Consider the following 20,315-nt stretch of genomic DNA (forward strand, 5'->3'; position numbering starts at 1 on the left):
TGTAATTAAGTAATTAACCCTAATTAATTTTCACTCCGAAAAAAACCCAAATAAAAGAAATATAAAAATTCATAGAGAATTGCAAGAAAAAGGTTTCTCATTTTTCTCCTTTGTGTCAATTCTGGACGTTTCGCCATGGTTGAACCAGCCGATGCTGCCATCGCTGCGCCGTCTCCATCACGGCCATCGCCGGCGGTAGAAGCTCAATCGCAACTCATAGAAACAGTAAATGCTCTGCAAAACATTACCAAACAGTCTGAATTTCTGCAGCCACCAACAAATGACGACTCAATTGCCAAATTCAGCAAACTCTCGGATGCTTTCTCCGCATTCCAGGTCTGCTTTGCTGAGTTACACCGACACGTTGTTTCCATCGGGACTTTAATCGACTCTATGCGACCCCTGGATACAACTAGTACTACCCCCTTATCTGTATCCTCACTTCCCGCAGCCGCAGCCCCAGGACCAGAACCGGCAATGGAATTCGGTCCCTCTGAAGAAGAAAAAGTGGAAGTGAAATCCCCTTGTTTAGAGCTAAAATCTACTCGTTCAGAGCTAGAAAGCATCTGTAAAAGGGTGGACGGTCGTGGTCTGCGGAAGTACATGATAACGCATATCTCAGATATAAATCTACTGCTTGAGGAAGTCCCTAAGGCATTGAAACTCTCGCGCAATCCGGCAAGGCTTGTATTGGATTGTGTTGGGAAGTTTTATTTGCAAGGGAGCAGGGCATATGTTAAGGGTTCACCCGTGGTCAATGGAAGGAAGGCTTCTATATTGGTTTTGGATTGCTTCTTGTTGATGGGAATCGACGAGGGAGTTGAGTTTGAGAAAGAGGTGAAAGAAGAGGCGGAGAAGGCAGCTTTAGCATGGAGAAAGAGGTTGATTGCTGAAGGAGGTTTACGAAAGGTGTATGACATGGATGCCCGGGGTTTGCTATTGCTCATTGCGTGTTTCGGGATTCCAGGAGCATTCAGTAATGAGGATATCAGGGATTTATTTCTGGCAAGTCCGTTCAAGAAGAATATTTCCGGTTCCCTCACAAGATCAAATGTCTTCATGGCAAAGATTACAGGTCCTATTTTCATGAATTCAATTGTCTGTAAGCTACGTTTGCATAAATTGTCATTTGCTATTCATGTGAGATGGCGTGCTTTTAGTAAGTTGGTATATTTTAATTAGTCTGATTGAAAAAGATCACTAATACAAGTGGTTTGATTTGGTTGTATTGCTGTAGATAGAACTTCCCTAACTTAGGATAACTTTTTAAAATGCAAATAATTTTGACACTATGATGGACTTTACTCCTTGCATACTTGAAGGGACAACAAATTTGCTCACAGTTTGGAGACCATCAGTACTTGCTTGGTGTGTTCTTCTGTAAAAAATATACTTACCAAACTTAGAGCTTTCCCTTCCTATTTGTTTACTGGTGTCTTGCACCTGTCCTTCCCTTTTTATTCATCTCATTAGATTCAAGGCTTTTCTCTTACCCTTATCATACCCAAAAGACATCAGGAGCTCCCACCCTTCCCATTTATCCAAATTGAGATGCCAATATTTATTTGGTGGTACCTAGGAACTGGACTAACACCACCTCTGAAATTTTCACAAACTGTTGCTTGTGCATCAGAATCCCCATCCTCTATTACTTTTGGTCCATACATAGGTCTTTGAGGATTACAACTTCCCAGATTCTTTAAGATTTTTCTTGTGCACGGTGCACAATGAATCATAATCCATGGTAATGATTATATTTTTGTATAGGAACATAGCTATGATTCTTTTAGTGCATATCTTTTCTGTCTAAGATCTCGTGCATAGGACCTTTGAAGAATAACTTCTTTTTGGAGAAATGCTAGTTCTATTGAAATTGCAGCACTAAGAAAATGCCGAAATATGTACAAGTGAGCGAAAAAACATAAGAAATCCTTTCTATTCTTGCAGGATTATAAAGCTTTTTAAAAAGAACTTCTGTGTAACCTTTATGAAATTAACGGCACTTGAAAACTTCCGCAGAATATGCCCACATGCATGATGAAAGTTTTTCCTTGTAGTTGTAGTCCAACTTCCCTCCTCTTACTCCTACTCAATAGGAAACTTATACTAGTTACTCAAAAATCATGCTGCTCAAACAACACTGGGTTTTTTAGTCCCTTGTCTCCGATGAGCTTTGTTAACTATAAGTTGTTACTCCATCATAATATACTTCCCAAATCTAAAGCCCATTAAAGTGTGTTAAGGAATTCATCAACTCTCATAATTTCCTTTCATTTAGCTGCCTCCTAAAGGCAATGTTCCACCTCTGTGGTGTTCATAACTTTGATATGGATCTTTGTTGGAACAAAGTTAGATTGAAAATATATGGGAGTAAAGCTTCCAAATTGCTTTTTTCATGTCATTCATTCTTCAAAAACTTGGTCTTTCTTCCAATCACCACTTTTTGAAGAATGAATGACATGAAAAAAGCAATTTGGAAGCTTTACTCCCATATATTTTCAATCTAGCTTTGTTCCAACAAAGATCCAAAGCTATGGACACCACAGAGGTGGAACATTGCCTTTAGGAGGCAACTAAATGACAGGAAATTATGAGAGTTGATGAATTACTTAACACACTTTACACCTTTAATGGGCTTCAGATTGGGGAAGATATATTATGATGGAGTAGTTACAACAAAAGGGTGTTTATAGTTAACAAAGCTTACCGGAGATAGACCAACCTAGTAATCATAATCTAATTTGACCTTGGAAATAAATTTGGAAAAATATTACACCTTACACAATATCTTGTTTCATCTGGTTATTGGCCAAAGAAGTAGCTTTGACTCAGCACAATGTGATGAAGAGAGGGATAACCTTATGCTCAATATGTTTTCTTTGTAAGGAAACATATGAGACATTGAACCAATAGTTTATACACTGCACTTACACTCTGAAGCTATGGAGAATATTTCTAAGTCTCAAAGGCATCTCCTGGACCATGCCCAAGAAAGGCTCTGAAGAGTGGGGAGGAAGCAAGAGTACATGCTAAAAGCAGAGATAGATAGAGAATTATTTATGATAGTCAACCTGGAAAGAGAGGAATTCTAGGTGTTTTGAGAGCAGAGAGAATAATGTGTAGAAGGTTAAAATAATCTTATATTGACTATAATGTTCATCACCACAATGGGTGCTCGCTACATTTCGAGCACATGAAGTATCATAAAATATATACATATACAATAAGTTCAACTTAATCCTACATCTTTTATACAAAATAAGTATATTAATAAAATATAGTCTTAAAACCTATCAAATTTAAATCTTATATTCGACTAATAATGTACATCATTACAATTACTAAGTACCAAGTATAAGTGCAAAATTGTCTTCTAAACTAACCTTTAAAATATTTCCATGTAAAGTATGATATATCTTACATGTCATTTTATCATTCTATTCATAATTATTTTCAATGTTTTCCTATTTCGGGAAAAAGATTATTAGTATTATCATTGAGCACTTAAGGGTATGATCTAGTAGTAGATGAAGTGGTTGAAAACCATGAGGTCTCAGGTTCAAATCCCAGTGGAGACAAAAAAACACTAGGTGGTGTTTTCCATCTGTCCTAGGCTCTTAGGCTTGGTGGACAAAGTTACCTGACACTTATTGCTGGTGGGAGGTGATATATATCCCGTCAAATTACTTAGAGGTGTGCGAAAGCTGATTCAAACACTAGTCACAGAAATAAAAATAAAAATAGTTACCATTGATTACATCAATTTTATAACCAGAGGCGAATCTAGGATTTAAGAACATGTATGCACCACCGAAAGAAAGATGGAAAAAAATGCATTAAGTGAGAATTGATTTGTAGTCCTCTTGGTAAGTAACTCAACATCCAACCAATTGCACCATTTAGCCTTCATGTAGCATAAGTCCCAACAAATAATATTATTCCGATTTTAGAAAATTAGTACCTAGTTTTACGGAGAGCCCACGGGTTCTCATGTAGTCGTGCCCATTTCTAACTTAAATTGTATAAATTGATTTATCTACAAAGTTAAGAAACAAATGTTTTCTTTATCCAAAACATGATGATGAACTATATTACGCCTCTCAACTTTCTCAACATCGGTAAGGTCACTCTACCCTCCTCGAACCCACCTATTGAATTACATTGGGTTTGTTGTTGTAAACTATATTATATTTTCTCGTCTCAAAATTCCTAAGAGAAAAACAAAAAGGAGGAAAAATTACTACGGAAGTCATAAGTGCTTAAGATGGTACTCCATTGGTTTCCCCGTCTCAGAATTCATAAGAGAAAAACAAAAAGAAAAGGAAAAATTACCACAAAAGTCATAAGTGCTTAAGATGGTACTCCATCCGTTCACTTTTACTTGTCCACCTTGGATTTGCACGAAATTTAAGAAATAATGATTAATATGAGTATCTTCCCACATTGTTATATTAATTGATGTATTGTTTTAGGTCTGTGCAAATAATTTGGGGAATAAGTAATCAATTTTGAGGGTAAACCAAGAAAAAATCAATTGTCTTTTTCATAAATACTAAAACTGACAAGTAAAATCTATTTTTGGAATATTAGAAAAGTAAAACTGCACGAAGGAGTAGATTCTAGTACTAGGAATGAAAACAAGAAAAGAAAAGGAAGTAGATAAATGTGAGGAAAAAAAAAGAGAAGCAAAAAGGGAAGGAAAAGAAAAATAGTTGAAAAGCCTTAAATGCAGGATACAGACTTCGATCTCTTATCAAAGAGATCCAATTGCTCATCAAATACCTTTTCAACCAAAGCACCTGATGCCTCTTTGCGTCTCTATTGCTCATTTTATTATTTGAGTAGCTCTTACCATTTCTTTATATAAAAAATTCACAGGTCCCACATTGGAAGTAATGGGTGCTCGAGCACCCACCAGGGCCTACATGGGCCTCCCCTGTTTTTTGGTAGTCATACTCATTTTTTTTAATGAGGTAAAAGGTTTCATTGATAATAACAAGGTCACTTGGCCGTATACAAGTGATATACCCAAAAAAAGGAGAAACCTATCAAAATATGATTCTCTTCAATAGACACCTAGCCCTCTATACAAATAGGAACTACATGGGTGCTCCAAAAGAAATTGAAGGGATTAGAGACTACTCCTCAATTGAGCGAAGCTCAGCTCCACCCCTTCAAAAGCTCTCGTATTCCTCTATTTCCAAATGACCCACATCAATGCAATAGAAGTAACAGTCCAAGCCTTGTGCCTTCTTCTCCTAGCTCCACTCTTCCAGCTGGGCATCAACTCTTAACGATTCTTGGCATAATCCAATAATATCCAAACCATCTAAAGACATCCTCCCATAACCTCGTGGCTAAATTGCTATGCAACAAAATATGGTCCACGTTCTCACCCGTCTCATTACAAAGGAAACATTAGCTCATGTCAACAACCTTTCTTTCCCTAATATTCTCCGCCATCAAAATCACTCCTTTAATAGCTAACCGCGTGAAAATGTACACCTACCTCGGCACTTCGGTATCCAGATCGAGACATATGGAAAACCATCCTCCGCCCGAACCATAAGCTTCTCATAGCAGGACTTAACCGTGAACACTTCATTATTCCCCAACTCCCAACTCAAAGCATTGGGTCTGTCAACTGGTTGACATTGCTTTTGAAGTAAACCTAGCAATCTCTGAAACTCGGTTTACGTCCCAATCTTGGAAAGTTCTCCTAAATCTCAAATCCCATAAGGTCCCATCCCTATGAGTCCCCCTAACTTGTTGAACGGACAATTCCCTTTGGCAAGAGAGTGTATACTATACCGGGAATTCATCCTTAAGAACCAAACCTCTACACCACTTTTCCCCCCAAATCTAACCTTACCCCTTCCCCAGCTTTGAAAGCAATGTTATCATCAAATGCATCCCACCTCTCCATGATTTCATGTAGTTTGATTTATAGTATTATTTTGTTGTAGTATTCCTCTGCTACTATTTGTTGTTTGATTACTATCTGTTGTTTCTGTTATTTCTAGTACTTCATTTTCTAGACTGTTTTTATCTTGATCCGAGGGAAAAACCGCTCTACTTCTGAGGTAGAGGTCAGGTCTGCTTGCACTATACTCTCCCCAGATCCCCAGACCCCACTTTGTGGGACTACACCCTCTTCAACCTTATATCTGCTTGGAAGTTACAATCCAACTTCTGATTGTTTGTTTATGTTGTTTGTGGTTTCATAGATGTAGCTTATTATGTGATTCATTATTTCTTAATATGATTCATCTTGTAATTTTTCATACCTTGTCTCTGGCCCAAAATATTACATTTGACCTTGTTGTAGTTGCTGTCTGCCTGCTTAATACTGGTTTATGCGTATCTGACAGAAATTATAGAGGGGATGGTGAACCAGAAGATGGAAATGGAGGCAGTTGATCTTGCCTATACTTTTGGAATGGAGGACAGATTTAACTCTCAGAAACTTGTGACAACATATTTACGAGAATCTAAAGAGCCACTGAAGAAGATGAAGGGAAAGCCGCAAGGCTCACTTGCTGCTGTGGTAATTATTGAATTTCATTCCAATACTGATAGCTCTCCTGCCCTGATTTCTCTGCTGATTTCCTCAAGTTTACTGTGCATTTTTTTTTGTATAGCATGAAGCAAAAAAGAAGCACTTGGCTGCTCTTAGATCTGTCATCAAATGTTCAAGACGCCATAACATTGATCTTTCAAAACTTCTTCCCGGGTGGAAAATCAATGAGCAAATAATGAGCTTGGAGAAAGAAATTGAAGTAGGTGAGAAGAAGATGGCACAAAAGAGAAAAAATGATGAAACTGAGTCATCTGGAATGATCAGCAACAAAGAGGCGAAACAGTCGCATTTTCCAAATCCACGGCTACAACAGGAAAGAGTTGTTAATCATATTGATAGCAACACAACCTTGTTAGAAGGTGGAACTGCTGGCCACATGTTTGGTTTGTCCCCATTAGTATTGCATGGACCTGGAGGTCATGGAAGGACTTTAGTGGATAATACACCCATGCAAATAGGAAGTCATCACACTGGTCAGTTATATGGACTGCATGGTGATGGAGCTGTGTGCGACAGACTGCCCTCCCATAGCTATGCTTATGGGCCATCATCGTACTTGGCAAGTTCTACAGGGTTGCCAAACACCAAACTTGGTGATGCTTATAGGCCATCACCGTACTTGGCAGGTTCTACAGGGTTACCAAACACCAAACCTGCTGATGCTTATAGGCCATCACCATACTTGGAAGGCTCTAGGGGATTGCCGAACGCCATACCCACTGATGTTGCTGGCCGAAGCTCTGCATCTAACCCCTATCAGTTTGGTGATACTGTTTTAACAAGTGAACTCTACAGGAGTAGTGGCTGGCGAGTAGTTGATGTTGTTCCACCTGCTGCCTCTGCTCATCACTCGTCTTTCTTATTCACTGGACCAGATAGTTTTGCCTTGGGTAGGGATTACCTTCAACCTTAATCTCCCTTTCTTTAGTATAGCCAGTCTTGAAGTGATTTCTCTCAAGTCCTCAAGACACGGGCGCTGAAATGTTTAGTTACTGTGAAACTCTGGGATATTTTTGAAGCTTAGATAGTGAAGTCTAAACTCTGCCTAGCAAAATTTCATTTGTCTGGGAAGGCTTAAATTAAAATCTCTGACGAAATGACTTAAACCTGCTTCTCAAGTGTTTATTTTCTCTCATTCTGTCCTTTTCCCCTTTTATTCTCTTTTTTGCTTCAATCCAGAAGGTAAAAGCTTCGACTCGTTATTCGTATTAAAAAACCGACTTATTTGTGTAGAGTAATCAGATGAAAAATAGAAGAGTTGATGGGTGTGCTTGATATTAATATTTTCATGCTGTACTTGCTGTAAAATTATTGACTTGGAGAACTTCATTCTGTAGATCATACAAGGGGTATTCTTTTTGGCAAATTGGCAAAAATAATAATTTATAAGAACTTCTAGCAAGTAAAATGTCAGAAATGGATTTTAATCAATAGTGTGACGTTGTTAGTTGTGAGTACTAAAGCCAAAGTCAATTTCTATATATCCGTGAAAGAAAGTGACGTTGGAGCCGGAGGATATGACCTTAAATACGAGGCATTGGAGGATATTAACTCGGGCAAAAGGTTACTAGATAGTGTAGTGTAGAGCGTTATCTTGTTTATCCTCCGTTGTATTGTTATGTAGTTTTTTGTTCTCGCGTTTCTGTTATAATTTACTAGCACTCGTAGTTTGATTATTGTACTATTTTATATTAGTTATTTATTTTTTTTCAAAATATTTTTTTTTTGTGATTTTCTTAATATTTGCTTTGATATACATTTCTATTGAGTGAAATATTTAGTGAAAATCGTCTTTATACTTCTAGGATAAGATAACAATCACACAACGACCAATCCTGAAAAACCATTCTTTCGTCTAAGGATGCCTAACCGCCTTTCTACATCTTTTGAAGTAGGCGTAAGATAACAAATAGCAAGGCTGGTACAAATTATTATACTCCCTCTATTCCATATTTATTAACTAAATTTGTGACGCAACACACACCTCTCAAGAAAAATATTTAAAGGCATAATTTAAATTAAACTTTTCAACTTTCATTATTGTCTTTTGTGAAATCATAAATATAACATTATAAGTAATTTTATTCATCTCTCAGAAAATATAGAACTTCAATAAATGAAACAACGAATATAAAAACAAAATTTAAACAAAAAAATATCAAATAACTGAGTTAATATAGAATTGAGGAAGTATTAGAATATAGTAATCCACTATTTAATTAGTTTTTGCAGTTTTTCGGAAACGAGACGTAGCCCGACCAAGGGCAATATCGTAAACGTACCGTATATTTTCTCCGGTATACAGAACCGGGCTTTCATAAACCTTTATGCACTTTGGGGTTTTTCTTGTATCGGCTACTAAGAGCTGCAAAAGAGAAGAAGTGACACAAAAATGGTGAGGTTAACGGCGGACCTGATATGGAAAAGCCCTCATTTCTTCAATGCCATTCGCGAACGCGAGTTAGATCTTCGAGGTTTTTTCTTCAACCCTAATCTCAACTTCTTTCAACTTCATTACATAGTTCTACGCATAACTCTTGAACGGAGAAGCTTAATGTTTCATTTTACTTTGTTATTATGCACAGGTAATAAGATTCCGGTCATTGAGAACTTAGGTGCTACCGAGGTCAGTTTTTTGCTATTTTAATTTTTCAACTTTTAAGGTTTTTAGTTATCAGGAAGTAGTTTCTGAAGTTATATATTTTGGTTACAGGATCAGTTTGACACGATTGATTTATCTGATAATGAGATTGTTAAACTGGAGAATTTTCCATATCTGAATCGACTTGGAACTTTACTAATGAACAACAATAGAATTACGCGTATCAACCCTAACATTGGAGGTGAGATATTAGATAGTTGAAGTATTGCACTTCAATTATACGTCTATTAACGAGACATTTGTTCGTGTTTTATTTTTCCGTGATGTTGCAGAGTTTCTGCCAAAATTGCATACTTTGATTATTACTAGCAACAGACTTACGAATTTGGTTGAAATTGACCCGCTTGCGTCTCTCCCAAAGCTGAAGTTTCTTAGTCTTCTTGAGAACAATATCACAAAGAGACCAAATTATCGCCTTTATGTCATTCACAAGTTGAAGTCCTTGCGTTTGTTGGATTTCAGGAAAGTCAAACAAAAGGTTGGTTTGCTCATTCCTTCCACCTCTTCAATTAAATGATGTAGGACCTCTTCAAATATGTTCGTAATTCAGCTTGTGGTTTTAGTTAACTTTGTATTTCTATTTGGATTGAACTAAGTGCCATCCAGAATTCGCTCAAATATGCAAGAAATTGTATAAAATTATTTACATATCTTGCAGTCGAATTAAAAAAGAAACATTGAGTGGGTTCCCAATCTTGAAGAACGTTATTAGCCTTTTCTTCTTTGTTTGCAAAGGCTCCGTCAATTAAGTTGGAGGTGTTCGGTGTGTTGTCTGAAGTAGTTGCATACATAGATGATTGACAGACGTTGTAAATCTGTTTGCTAGAATTTTAAATGGAAATGGAGATGACAGATATTACCTCCTTGAACAGGTCAAACCTCAAGATAAGTTGTGCCTAAATGAAAAATATTGCAGGTCTCCTTGAATAGTGCTGTCTTTGTGTTTGACCTTCTTAATATGAACTTTATCACTTTAAAAAGCATGTAATTTATCTTAAAGCAGAGAGACATGACTAGCTCTCCACATGTAGGTGTAAGTACAATGACTATTATTAGAACTTGTTAAGTCCCACATCGGTAGTGGTAGGCAAAATTGGTATATAGTCTTGGACAATCCTCACCTCTTGAGCTAGCTTTTGGGGTTGAGTTAGGTCCAAGATCCATTCTGTACAAAACTTAAATGTATGGTTAGAACAGTCTTGCATACTTGTCTTGAATTTAATCTGTTGTTGTTTGCTATATGAGACTGCCAATGATTAAGTGTTCTTTTTTTTGAGATATTCTGTGATTCGACGCAGAATGTCGACATGTATAATGTTACTAATATACACTCTTTACATACACTCTCTTACTTCTCTATATAAACATACAACTATGTTCTCCAGCAAAAATCTATGCTTGCTCATCTCTTCATTCACTGATGCTCTATATTTGACCAGGTGTTTCTATCTTCATGCTAGAATTTCTGAGGCATGTTCTTTAAATTTGTGTAAAGTGTGGTAATCAAACCTTGCTTTTGTACTTTAAACTGCTGCATATTGAGCTGTCACATCTAACTTGTTGCTATAGGAGAGATTGGAAGCAAGTAAATTATTTGCATCACAAGAAGCTGTAGAGCAGGTCAAAAAGGAATCAGTGAAGACTGTAACTGTTGAGGTTGCGGCACCTGCTGAGGAACCAAAGGAAGCTCAAGCATCTAAGCCAGTTGCTCCTACACCTGAGCAAATAATAGCAATTAAGGTACAACATTCAGTTATCAGTTACTGTTTCTTCTTACCCATTCTTTCTTCCTCTTCTCGGATGCTTTTCAAGAATTAGGATGGTGGAACAGTTGTTTGAATACATGTTTCTATATTATGAGGGCTGTTCATCTTATGAAATATGGATAGGACCAACCTATTCACTGTCTCTGCACACGAAGTCAACTACTCAATATCTGCTTTATGTTTCTGTTTTGTGTTTTTGGCTGGCCTTCAGCTGCAAGTGCCAATCACCACCACCGCCGCCAAAAAAAAATTAACACTTTTTGTCCAGAACTATGAAACAATTTTCTGCGCCTCTAAAGCTTACTAATCAACTAGTTTCAGCAACACAACCAAACATAAAATGAAATATTTTTTTAGAAGTCACTGGTTAACAAAAGTTATCTTCATGATAGGTTAAGTAGAGCAGAACAATTATTTAGAAAGCAGTATCTTCTGTGGATGGAGGCTACATATTTCAATTTCTTTAAAAAAAGTCATCAGACTCTTAGACATTTCTTGCAGTGATTTATCGGTCTGAGTCAAATAGGTAGCTTTTTATGCTAATAGGAGCACCCTATGTCCGCTGAATTTCTTGCTTATGTCAATGAACCGTTGCCAAAGAGAGGCTAGAAGGAGCTTATACGTATTGGGCTTAATGCACTAAGATTTTCTCATTAATGGTAAATTTGGTCTAATTATGGAATTGTACCTGGTAAATTGAAGCATGATGAACGCCTCTCCTGTCACGGATTTGTGTAAAAGAGACCACTCCAGAAATGAATAGAACAGTCATTTCCTTTTGCTGGTTGAATTAATTGTATTTTTTTGCATGTGCAGGCTGCCATTGTGAATTCCCAAACTCTTGAGGAGGTGGCTAGACTTGAACAGGTGATGCATAAAGTTTTGATTTACTGAAATTAGTGTATTTGTCATTTTTCCCCTTATGAAGACCTTGCTCAGATTCCTTTTCTTTTCCTGGCATGTTTTGTGTTACTTATGATGATGTGTAAAATTGTGCAGGCATTGAAGTCGGGCCAGCTTCCTGCAGATTTAAATATTGGTGATCATGATGTTACTGCTAAAAAGGAAGACGCCAAAGAAGACAAGATGGTTACAGATAGCGATGATAAAGCTAACAAGGCGGAGGTAAATGTACCTGAACAGACACCTGATGATCCTACAGATATGGAGCAGGTACAAATTACTCTAAAAAAAATTTAACGACTATGTCTTCTCTTTTCTTTTGTTATACTTCCTCTCATTTAAGTTTGCTGGGTTCATATTTGCATTAGCTTACAAGAAGAATATCGTTGGGGTTATAACATGCAACATAACTGTTGCATGCTTTAAATTTGGAGCACTGTGCCAGGGTTATGAGAACCGTTCCTTGATTGTTTAATTTATAAATCTCCCAACTTGACGCCTGATTGATATAGTTGACTTGTCTAATTGTCTATTGCCCTTTTGACTCACTCTGTATTTCAGAAAACTGCATTGTGTTGTATTGTCACCTAATTTCCTCTTCCTGCTTCTCTTTTTCAGGAGTAGATACCCTGGGGGTTAATCATGTGTAATTGAGTTGGACATTCAAAAGACAGTACGTTCAGTCATGCACCGTTATCCGTGTATGAGGAGCGCTTCTTTTTGAAGTGAGGGGATTAGTTAATCGATGTAACTGAAGCCATTGTATTCTGCTGTGTACTAAGACCTTTTCTTGCATTTTGATTCTAAAAGACTCAAGTAGCTGCCAAGTTTAGCAAATCGTTGCTTGAAAGCATCAGGTGACAAAAGCTGAATTAGTGTGTGAAAAGTTGTATTAAACAAAAGAAAGAAGTTTGGTAAGCCTTGTCTTTTTATTTTTTTCTCTTACATGTGATGAACTGAATGGAAGTCTTTGAATAGCTGCTGAATTTATCAAATCATAGCTTGAAACATGAGGTGATGAGCTGAATTAGTGTCAAAGGTTGTACTGAACACCCCAATAAAAAAGGCTTGGCATTTATTTTCACTCTGTGAAAGTTGGTGATGTCCACAACGGTAATAGATCGTATATCGATAGCTAAAGCTATCTTGGTTAAAGCTTCATGTTCACAATTTCACATTATTAACAAATGTATTTCTTAAAATAGGTTTGACAAAATAAGGTGAATCGGAGTTAGCTTCTCTATCTTTTCTTCTCTATCTTTTAGTAGAAAAGATTGTGTAGGTTAAATACATGATCAACAATATTATACAATGATCATAAGAGTTTATACATTGTTGAAAGAATTCTGTGGCATGTCTTTACATGTATGAATGGGCTATATCTAAAACTATACAAAAAAATTACTCATATACAGTGAGCTATATCGTGTTGTTATTACCTTACAATACAGTATAGATGTATCAGATAAATGGATATGCTGGCTTCACCTGTTGGTGACTACTGGATTTCCGTTTGTATCAGACAATTGGATACTCTGGCTTGACTGGTTAACGACGACAGGATTTCCAGATTCATCTAAATGAATCATAGCAACATCACCAGGCTTGAAATCCCCAGAAAGTACAGATTCACACAGGAGATCTTCAACCATTTGAGTAACAGCCCTCCTCAGAGGGCGTGCGCCATAGTTTCTGTCAAATCCTTGTTGGCATATGAGGTCCATTACTGCTTCTGATACCTCCAAACTTATTCCTAATGAAACAAGCCTAGCTCTTACCTCCTGCAACATCAGGTTTAATATCTCGAGCATCTGAAACAAAAAAATACGAAGCAGTTACTCACAGTAGCCGATTACTTTCTCAAGATTTGTGCCAGAATAAAAGATCACCCTATGGTCCATTTCAGTTCTCAGATCAATGCAACTTCTTCTTGAATCAAACTAGAGGTCATCAAATAGGTTACAAGATGCAGAGGTATATTATACGAACCTGAGGCTTCTCTAGTGGACGGAATACCACTACTTCATCTATCCTATTCAGTAACTCTGGACGAAAGTATGTTTTGAGCTCCTCCATCACTATTGCTTTCATACCAGCATAGGAGGCGGCTGACTCATCTTCAGCAAGCAAGAAGCCGATAGTATTCTGTCTACCCTTTACAATGGCTGTTGAACCCACATTAGAAGTCATAACTATCAAGGCGTTCTTAAATGACACTCTTCTTCCCTGTTGAATCAAGTTCCATAATTAGCAATGCCAAGATCCAAGGATAAATGAATTCTTCAGCTAAATTTATTCGAGACAAGTTTCACAATCCATCTCATGGAATATTTAAAATCAAACCTGAGAGTCTGTTAGGTGACCATCTTCAAACAACTGAAGGAGAATATTGAATATGTCGGGATGAGCCTTTTCAATCTCATCTAACAGCACTACAGTGAAGGGCTTTCTTCGGATAGCTTCAGTCAGAGTCCCTCCTTCTCCATAGCCTACATAACCAGGAGGCGAACCAATTAACTTGCTCACAGTATGCCGCTCCATGTACTCACTCATATCCAATCTTAGCATGGCAGATTCCTGGGCAACACCAAAAGATACAGTGAGCACATTGAATCCACAAAACCATGTATCCCGTGGAATTAGTCGAGGTGCGCGGTCATCAAAAAATAAAAACCCACAAAACCAAGTGATCCTTTAAACAGAAAAAAACAAAAGAAAACAAATATTACTCTAGCAATCTGATGATAAACTAAAAAAAGTAGATATCTAAATCTCGATGATGAAATCTTATCCCAATTTTGGATGAATTTATTTGATTCAATCTTTGCACTAAAGTCATAAACCATCTAGAACCAAGAGATTCAAATTCAAAGTAATGAAAAGATTAAAAGCACATGTACAATTGAGCACGCTCAGTAATTTTGATTTATTTTTTCCAAATTACGTGCCTCCACTGTAGGTGACTAGAGACTTATTTTTTGACAGATAAGGTGATTAAAGACTTCTTAGGTTTCTTTCTTATGGGATTGGTGAGGGGGCGTGCAAGGATCTACTTAATGTAGCGGATTATTCAGTTACATACAAAAATGCTATTCGTCATTTCATTATTGAAATGACTGAAGGAATAATCTGATCATGGCAATGGAAAAAGAGATTTGAAATAATCCAGTAATAGAGCCACAAGTATGTCTAAACTTGAAGTACTTATTAGTGGCCACCAATAATCAGAAGTCATACTACAACAACATTAATTGGTGTTGTCTCCAACACTTCACGTAATAGCCAAAGAAACCTAGAATGGCACACAGCACAGCCTCCGGCACCCTTCCCTCTCTTTTCTTTATTACTTTGTGTGTCCAGGACCAGCTAAAACACAATCACCAGATCATACTATCATAGTTTAATACTTTCTTTACCAAAATAACCACTAGTACCAGCAACCTAGAAAATACATCAGCATCAAAAAGGTCCTAAAGAACAATACTGCTATCATCATTACCTATACCCATTGCCATAGAAGTGGCTGGACTACAACTTTTTGGACAAAAACAACTTCAGTGGCAAAAACTTGGTGACTGTCTGGTGAAAACTAAGGCATCGAGGATGAAAGATCGAAGCAGATTTCTTATCCTAAATCAATCTTCTCAAGTTCAGACAAACTAATAAAGGTAGACTTTGTTAGATCAAATTATGAAGCCAGGAATCCTGATCAATAGTTCTACAGTTAGAATTATGGGGAAGCAATTACAATTATAGAGGTTTATGTTTCTACTCAATTGTTTAATCTAGAGAGATGTCTTTTTGATGAATAATGTGAAACAATTTATTTTATAAATACTTACAGATCCAAAATAAGATGCTGCCAAAGCTTTAGCCAGTTCAGATTTTCCAACTCCAGTAGGACCACAGAAGAGCATTGCCGAAATTGGTCTATTTGGGTGCTTGAGGCCAGTTCTGGATCTCTTAACAGCCCGACAAATAGATGTAACAGCCTCATCCTGACCAACAACCCTTTTCTTAAGCTGCTCATCGAGACCAACCAGAAGCATTCTTTCATCAACAGTAAGCTGCTTAAGGGGAATGCCTGTCCAGAGTGAAGCAACTGCTGCTATATCCTCAGGTCCAACTAATGGGAGTCTAGAGTAAGATCAAAGAATTTAAGTTAGTTTACTTCTGATTTAAATTTATGACTTCTGACTATCTTTTTTCTATTTTAATGCCCTTTGTGGGACATGGGGGTGGATACGTACTCATGTTCATCAGATGTAGAAGACGAAGCTGGCTGCAAATGAAGTTCACTGTCATCATCCAAACGAGACGCATCAGCATTTTCAGTCAGCTTGCTAGCCAGGATCTGTTAGTAGAGTGGGCACAGGTTCTTGCATTTAGACCACATAAGTACAATTTTTTAACAAGCAAGATCTAGATATATTATGTAATATTTAAATATAGTTACCACTTCATGCATGGTTTGAACAGCTCTAATTTCCTGCCAATAATCACTAGGTGATTGTGAAAGTACAGATATCTGCTGTTCCTTTCTTCTTTTGTGAGCTTGCATACGAGATTTACTACCAGCCTCATCAATAAGATCAATAGCTTTGTCGGGAAGATACCTATCCGGTATATATCTTGATGATAGTTCCACAGCAGCATTGATGGCTTCCAGACTGTACCTACACTTATGATGCGACTCATATTTTTCACGCAACCCCAATAGTATCTGGACAGCATCCGCCTATATAATTTAGGAAGAGGAATATCTGTTAGGACATTACATACTCACTTGTGCGTACATAGCATAGAGTATTATTCACCTGACTTGGTTCATTAACCAAGATGGGCTGGAACCTTCGGGCAAAGGCCTTGTCTTTCTCAATATGCAATCTGAACTCATCCATGGTGGTAGATGCAATACACTGTTACATGGAAAAAAAAATTATGCGCGAAGTCCATAAAATCCAGATTTTAAATATCAAATGATCATTTGAATTTAAACTTCTTAATATCAAAGGGTATGCATAGATGGACAACATACATAGGCGTATAACATGCAGATTAATATATACGAGTGCAAACGGATAACCGGTGTTTTTTCAGCAGGATCTTTTTCTCTTTTTTGTAAATTTCATGTTGAAAGAGAAATTATATTTATAGGAACCTTAAAGACAAGCAGGCAAGGGAAAACAAGAGGATAAAAAAACATATTCTCAAAGAATACAGTTGAGTTACGCCAACCAACGCCCAAAAATCTAGTTCATCATTGCTGAACGAACTATGCATGCACCACTGGTGAACCTTCTTCGCCTATCTTTATATCAACCAATAGTTTATTTGACAAGTCTATTACACTTTTTACGTCTAAGAATGGAAGCCAAACTAAATGAACTGCATAGATTAATGCAGGGAACCAGAATAGGAATTACCTGCAGTTCACCACGGCCAAGTGTTGGTTTTAGCAAATTAGCAATGTCAAGACCAGAGCCCTTATTTCCCCGTCCAACTGTGCCAGCACCAACAAGGGTGTGGACCTCATCTATGAATAGAATAATATGGCCTGCAGATTATGTCACTAGGCTTAGCCAATGACAAAAGAATTTAACCAAATTTTACTTCCATTCTATGCTCACCTGACTCTTTTACCTCCTTAATTAATGTAGTCACACGCGCCTCTAGTTCACCCCTCTCCTTTGCACCTGAAATCAATAGGCCAATGTCTAAAGACATTACCCGTTTTTTCTGTGTACATAGCAGAAAACCTCTAGTTAAGTTGGTGCAGTAGCTAGTGGAACAAGAACATAGAGATGCATATTAGATGGCTAAATGGATCAAAGATTCCCAAAAAGGGAAAATCAGAATATGAATTCATTGCAAAGCCCACCATTAAGAATGCAGGAATATTTCCTTCAGCAATGTTTATAGCAAGCCCTTCAGCTATCGCTGTTTTCCCAACTCCAGCTTGACCAAGCAAAATAGGATTGTTTTTGGTTCGACGGCAGAGTATCTCGATCATTCTCTGAACTTCAGTCTCCCTACCAATTACTGGGTCTATAAGGCCCTCACTTGCACGGGCAGTAAGATCTACACAAAATTGCTCCAGAGCGTTTTTCTCTGCTGGAAATAGAACTCTTTTGAGATAGTTTGCCAAAACAAACAGTATCAAGAAGTGAGAGGAATCGGACGTACCTTTTGCTTTCTCAGCAGATCTGTCAATAGTTATTTTTCCAGGAAAGGATTTCTCACGTGATCTTTTGAACGAAATTGGGTCTCTACCATCTTTAGCAAGCTCTCCTTGAAGCCTGGAAACTGCCTCAGCTGCCAGACGATTTACATTTGCTCCTAACCTGAAATTAGGTCAGTCTACCCTTCATGCAAATCTTATATGCATTACGTGTAAAGACGACAGAAAGATAATCATATTGCAAGACAGAAGGCATATTACACTCAATCAGGAATGTAAAGAGGCATATTGACTAAGCTGATTGCACTGTAGAATATAAATTTTACAACACACAAGAAATCAGCATGGATTGCTATCTCTCTGGTATCTTCTATACCTAGAGAGCCAGAACAGCACGAAATGGAAGTGTATCCAGAATGTAAAATATGGCTAGCAAGAATAGATGAGTCAAGGACCACTTTCTATCGAATCTCCTGACTTCATTCCTAGTATGGTACTATAAGTTGTTTGACTCCGATTAAACAGTCACAGACAAACTTCCATTCCTCAATTTTAGAAGCTATTTTGGATCTCAAAATAAGCAACATTAGCTAATCTATTAGTGATCCCAAGACATTTTTGCTGATCAAAAAGCATACTACTTTTGTTCTTACATATTCTCCTCATCCACTATTGCTTGCTCAATCAAAAAACGAACAGTTCATATACAGAAAACAAAAGTACTAGTTGGTAAAAAAGAAGATCTCTTGAAGTGACTACAAGTAATACCTCTTGAGCACACGACCAGCGCTGCCATCATCAACAGTAAACAAACCAATAGCAATATGCTCAGGAGCAATATAATTATACCCCATGGTCCTTGAATACTCAACCGCAGCCTCAAAAACCCGCTTGGTACTTGAAGAAAAGGCCACATCAGTAGCTGAGGTAGCTGAACCGGAGTCCTGAGAACCCAATTTTGTTGTATCGTCCTCTGAGTCACCAAGCCATATGCTACGAACAGCTTCACGGGCCTTATCAATAGTTATTCGAGAACCAAGAAACCCACCTGGACTCCGATCCTCCGCGATAAGACCAAGTAAAAGGTGTTGGGTGTTCACCATATCTTTACCCAAAGCCTTTGCTTCCTTCTGGGAGAACATCACAGCTTTAATTGATCTCTCAGTAAATCTCTCGAACACCCCAGACACAATATACATAGAACGCTTGATTTTACGATGAACGGAACTGCTGGGTCGATGAGAAAGGGAAATCCCAAAAAGGGCCGAACTAGAACTGCTAGTACTACAAGGAGCAGAAGCAGTAGCTGTGGTAGCAACATGAGAGGAAGAAGAAGAAGAAGAAGGACAATATGGAAAAAGGGAGAGAACACTTCGACATCTCCTATGAGGGTATCCAGAGACATATCGATTGAAGCTGATAGTAGAGTTGACAGAAAGCGGAGAAGAACACGATAACTCCATTGAAGAACACCCACAAAATTCTACAGCTAAATATAAATTTCAACTAAAAATCAAACACAAAAAGCAAGAAAAAAAAAGAAAGAAGAAGATGACGAAATGGAAAGTCAAAAGGCAAGATGAAGTACTTTTTATAAGGATATACAAACTGTATATTAGTTTATATATATAAGAAAAGTTATGTTAAATTTTCTTTGGAGGAAAAGTTGGAACTGGAGATTGGAGAAGACAACACGTTAAAGGCAAGTTTTTTGGTGGAAAAATAAAGGAGAGAAAATGTGTTAAATTTGTGTTCAAAAGAGTCTGTGCCCAGAAAAAAATGACTTTTCTCTTAAAATGCCAAAACCTGTCCTTTTTTTTATACTACTGCCAAAATGGAAAAAAAAAAAAAAGAGAACAAATTGTATTTTCCTGTTAAAAAAATTGATTATAGTATTATTTTTGTGATAATATATAATATTACACTATACAACTCACACAATCTATAATAATTGAAACGTATATACTAAGTAAATTTTAAACTTCAATATTTAATTAAGTTAATATATTAATGTATACTTTCAAATCAATTGAGATTTATGTCCTTCAACTTTGGATGGAAATAAATATATACTTAAATTTGTATAAAATTGAATAAATAAACGAAATGAATATTGCGTAGAATATGAATTATCATATAAGACGTGTGTATCTACTTGATTAACTCTACACAAATTTAAATTTCTACTTAAACATATTCAAATTTGAAGGAGAGAAAATTTTT

General features: G+C 37.1%; 3 protein-coding genes and 1 long non-coding RNA gene across 5 annotated transcripts; 2 read left to right on the plus strand and 2 right to left on the minus strand.

Annotated features, from left to right (window-relative positions):
• Positions 1-65: 65 nt before the first annotated feature.
• On the plus strand, positions 66-7,715 carry LOC107012194 (protein FRIGIDA-like). The gene is made up of 3 exons (XM_015211965.2): positions 66-1,075; positions 6,372-6,547; positions 6,642-7,715. Exons 1-3 carry the CDS (start codon positions 136-138, stop codon positions 7,491-7,493), a joined length of 1,968 nt encoding a protein of 655 aa, XP_015067451.1. The 5' UTR covers positions 66-135; the 3' UTR covers positions 7,494-7,715.
• A 1,136-nt stretch (positions 7,716-8,851) lies between these two features.
• On the plus strand, positions 8,852-12,924 carry LOC107014342 (U2 small nuclear ribonucleoprotein A'). The gene is made up of 8 exons (XM_015214213.2): positions 8,852-9,054; positions 9,166-9,206; positions 9,294-9,423; positions 9,515-9,720; positions 10,812-10,982; positions 11,825-11,875; positions 12,008-12,181; positions 12,530-12,924. The coding sequence occupies exons 1-8, from the start codon at positions 8,973-8,975 to the stop codon at positions 12,533-12,535; spliced, it is 861 nt and encodes a 286-aa protein (XP_015069699.1). The 5' UTR covers positions 8,852-8,972; the 3' UTR covers positions 12,536-12,924.
• On the minus strand, positions 9,988-12,011 carry LOC114076544. Its single transcript, XR_003577478.1, has 2 exons — positions 11,697-12,011; positions 9,988-11,319 (listed from the first exon to the last, which is right to left on the minus strand). It is a non-coding gene; the product is annotated as an uncharacterized LOC114076544 (long non-coding RNA).
• A 266-nt stretch (positions 12,925-13,190) lies between the features above and the next one.
• On the minus strand, positions 13,191-19,859 carry LOC107014341 (chaperone protein ClpD, chloroplastic). 2 transcript variants are annotated; one of them, XM_015214210.2, is made up of 12 exons: positions 18,861-19,555; positions 18,098-18,255; positions 17,793-18,025; positions 17,542-17,650; positions 17,338-17,468; positions 16,729-16,830; positions 16,368-16,649; positions 16,162-16,265; positions 15,754-16,048; positions 14,255-14,488; positions 13,901-14,137; positions 13,191-13,722 (listed from the first exon to the last, which is right to left on the minus strand). In XM_015214210.2, the coding sequence occupies exons 1-12, from the start codon at positions 19,553-19,555 to the stop codon at positions 13,396-13,398; spliced, it is 2,907 nt and encodes a 968-aa protein (XP_015069696.1). In that variant the 3' UTR covers positions 13,191-13,395. The 2 variants fall into 2 exon arrangements, with proteins under 2 accessions (XP_015069696.1, XP_015069697.1); XM_015214211.2 differs by having other exon boundaries at positions 13,204-13,722; positions 17,793-18,022; positions 18,861-19,859.
• Positions 19,860-20,315: the final 456 nt, after the last annotated feature.

Source organism: Solanum pennellii, chromosome 3 (assembly GCF_001406875.1).
Source record: "Solanum pennellii chromosome 3, SPENNV200".
NCBI classification, from domain to species: Eukaryota; Viridiplantae; Streptophyta; class Magnoliopsida; order Solanales; family Solanaceae; genus Solanum; species Solanum pennellii.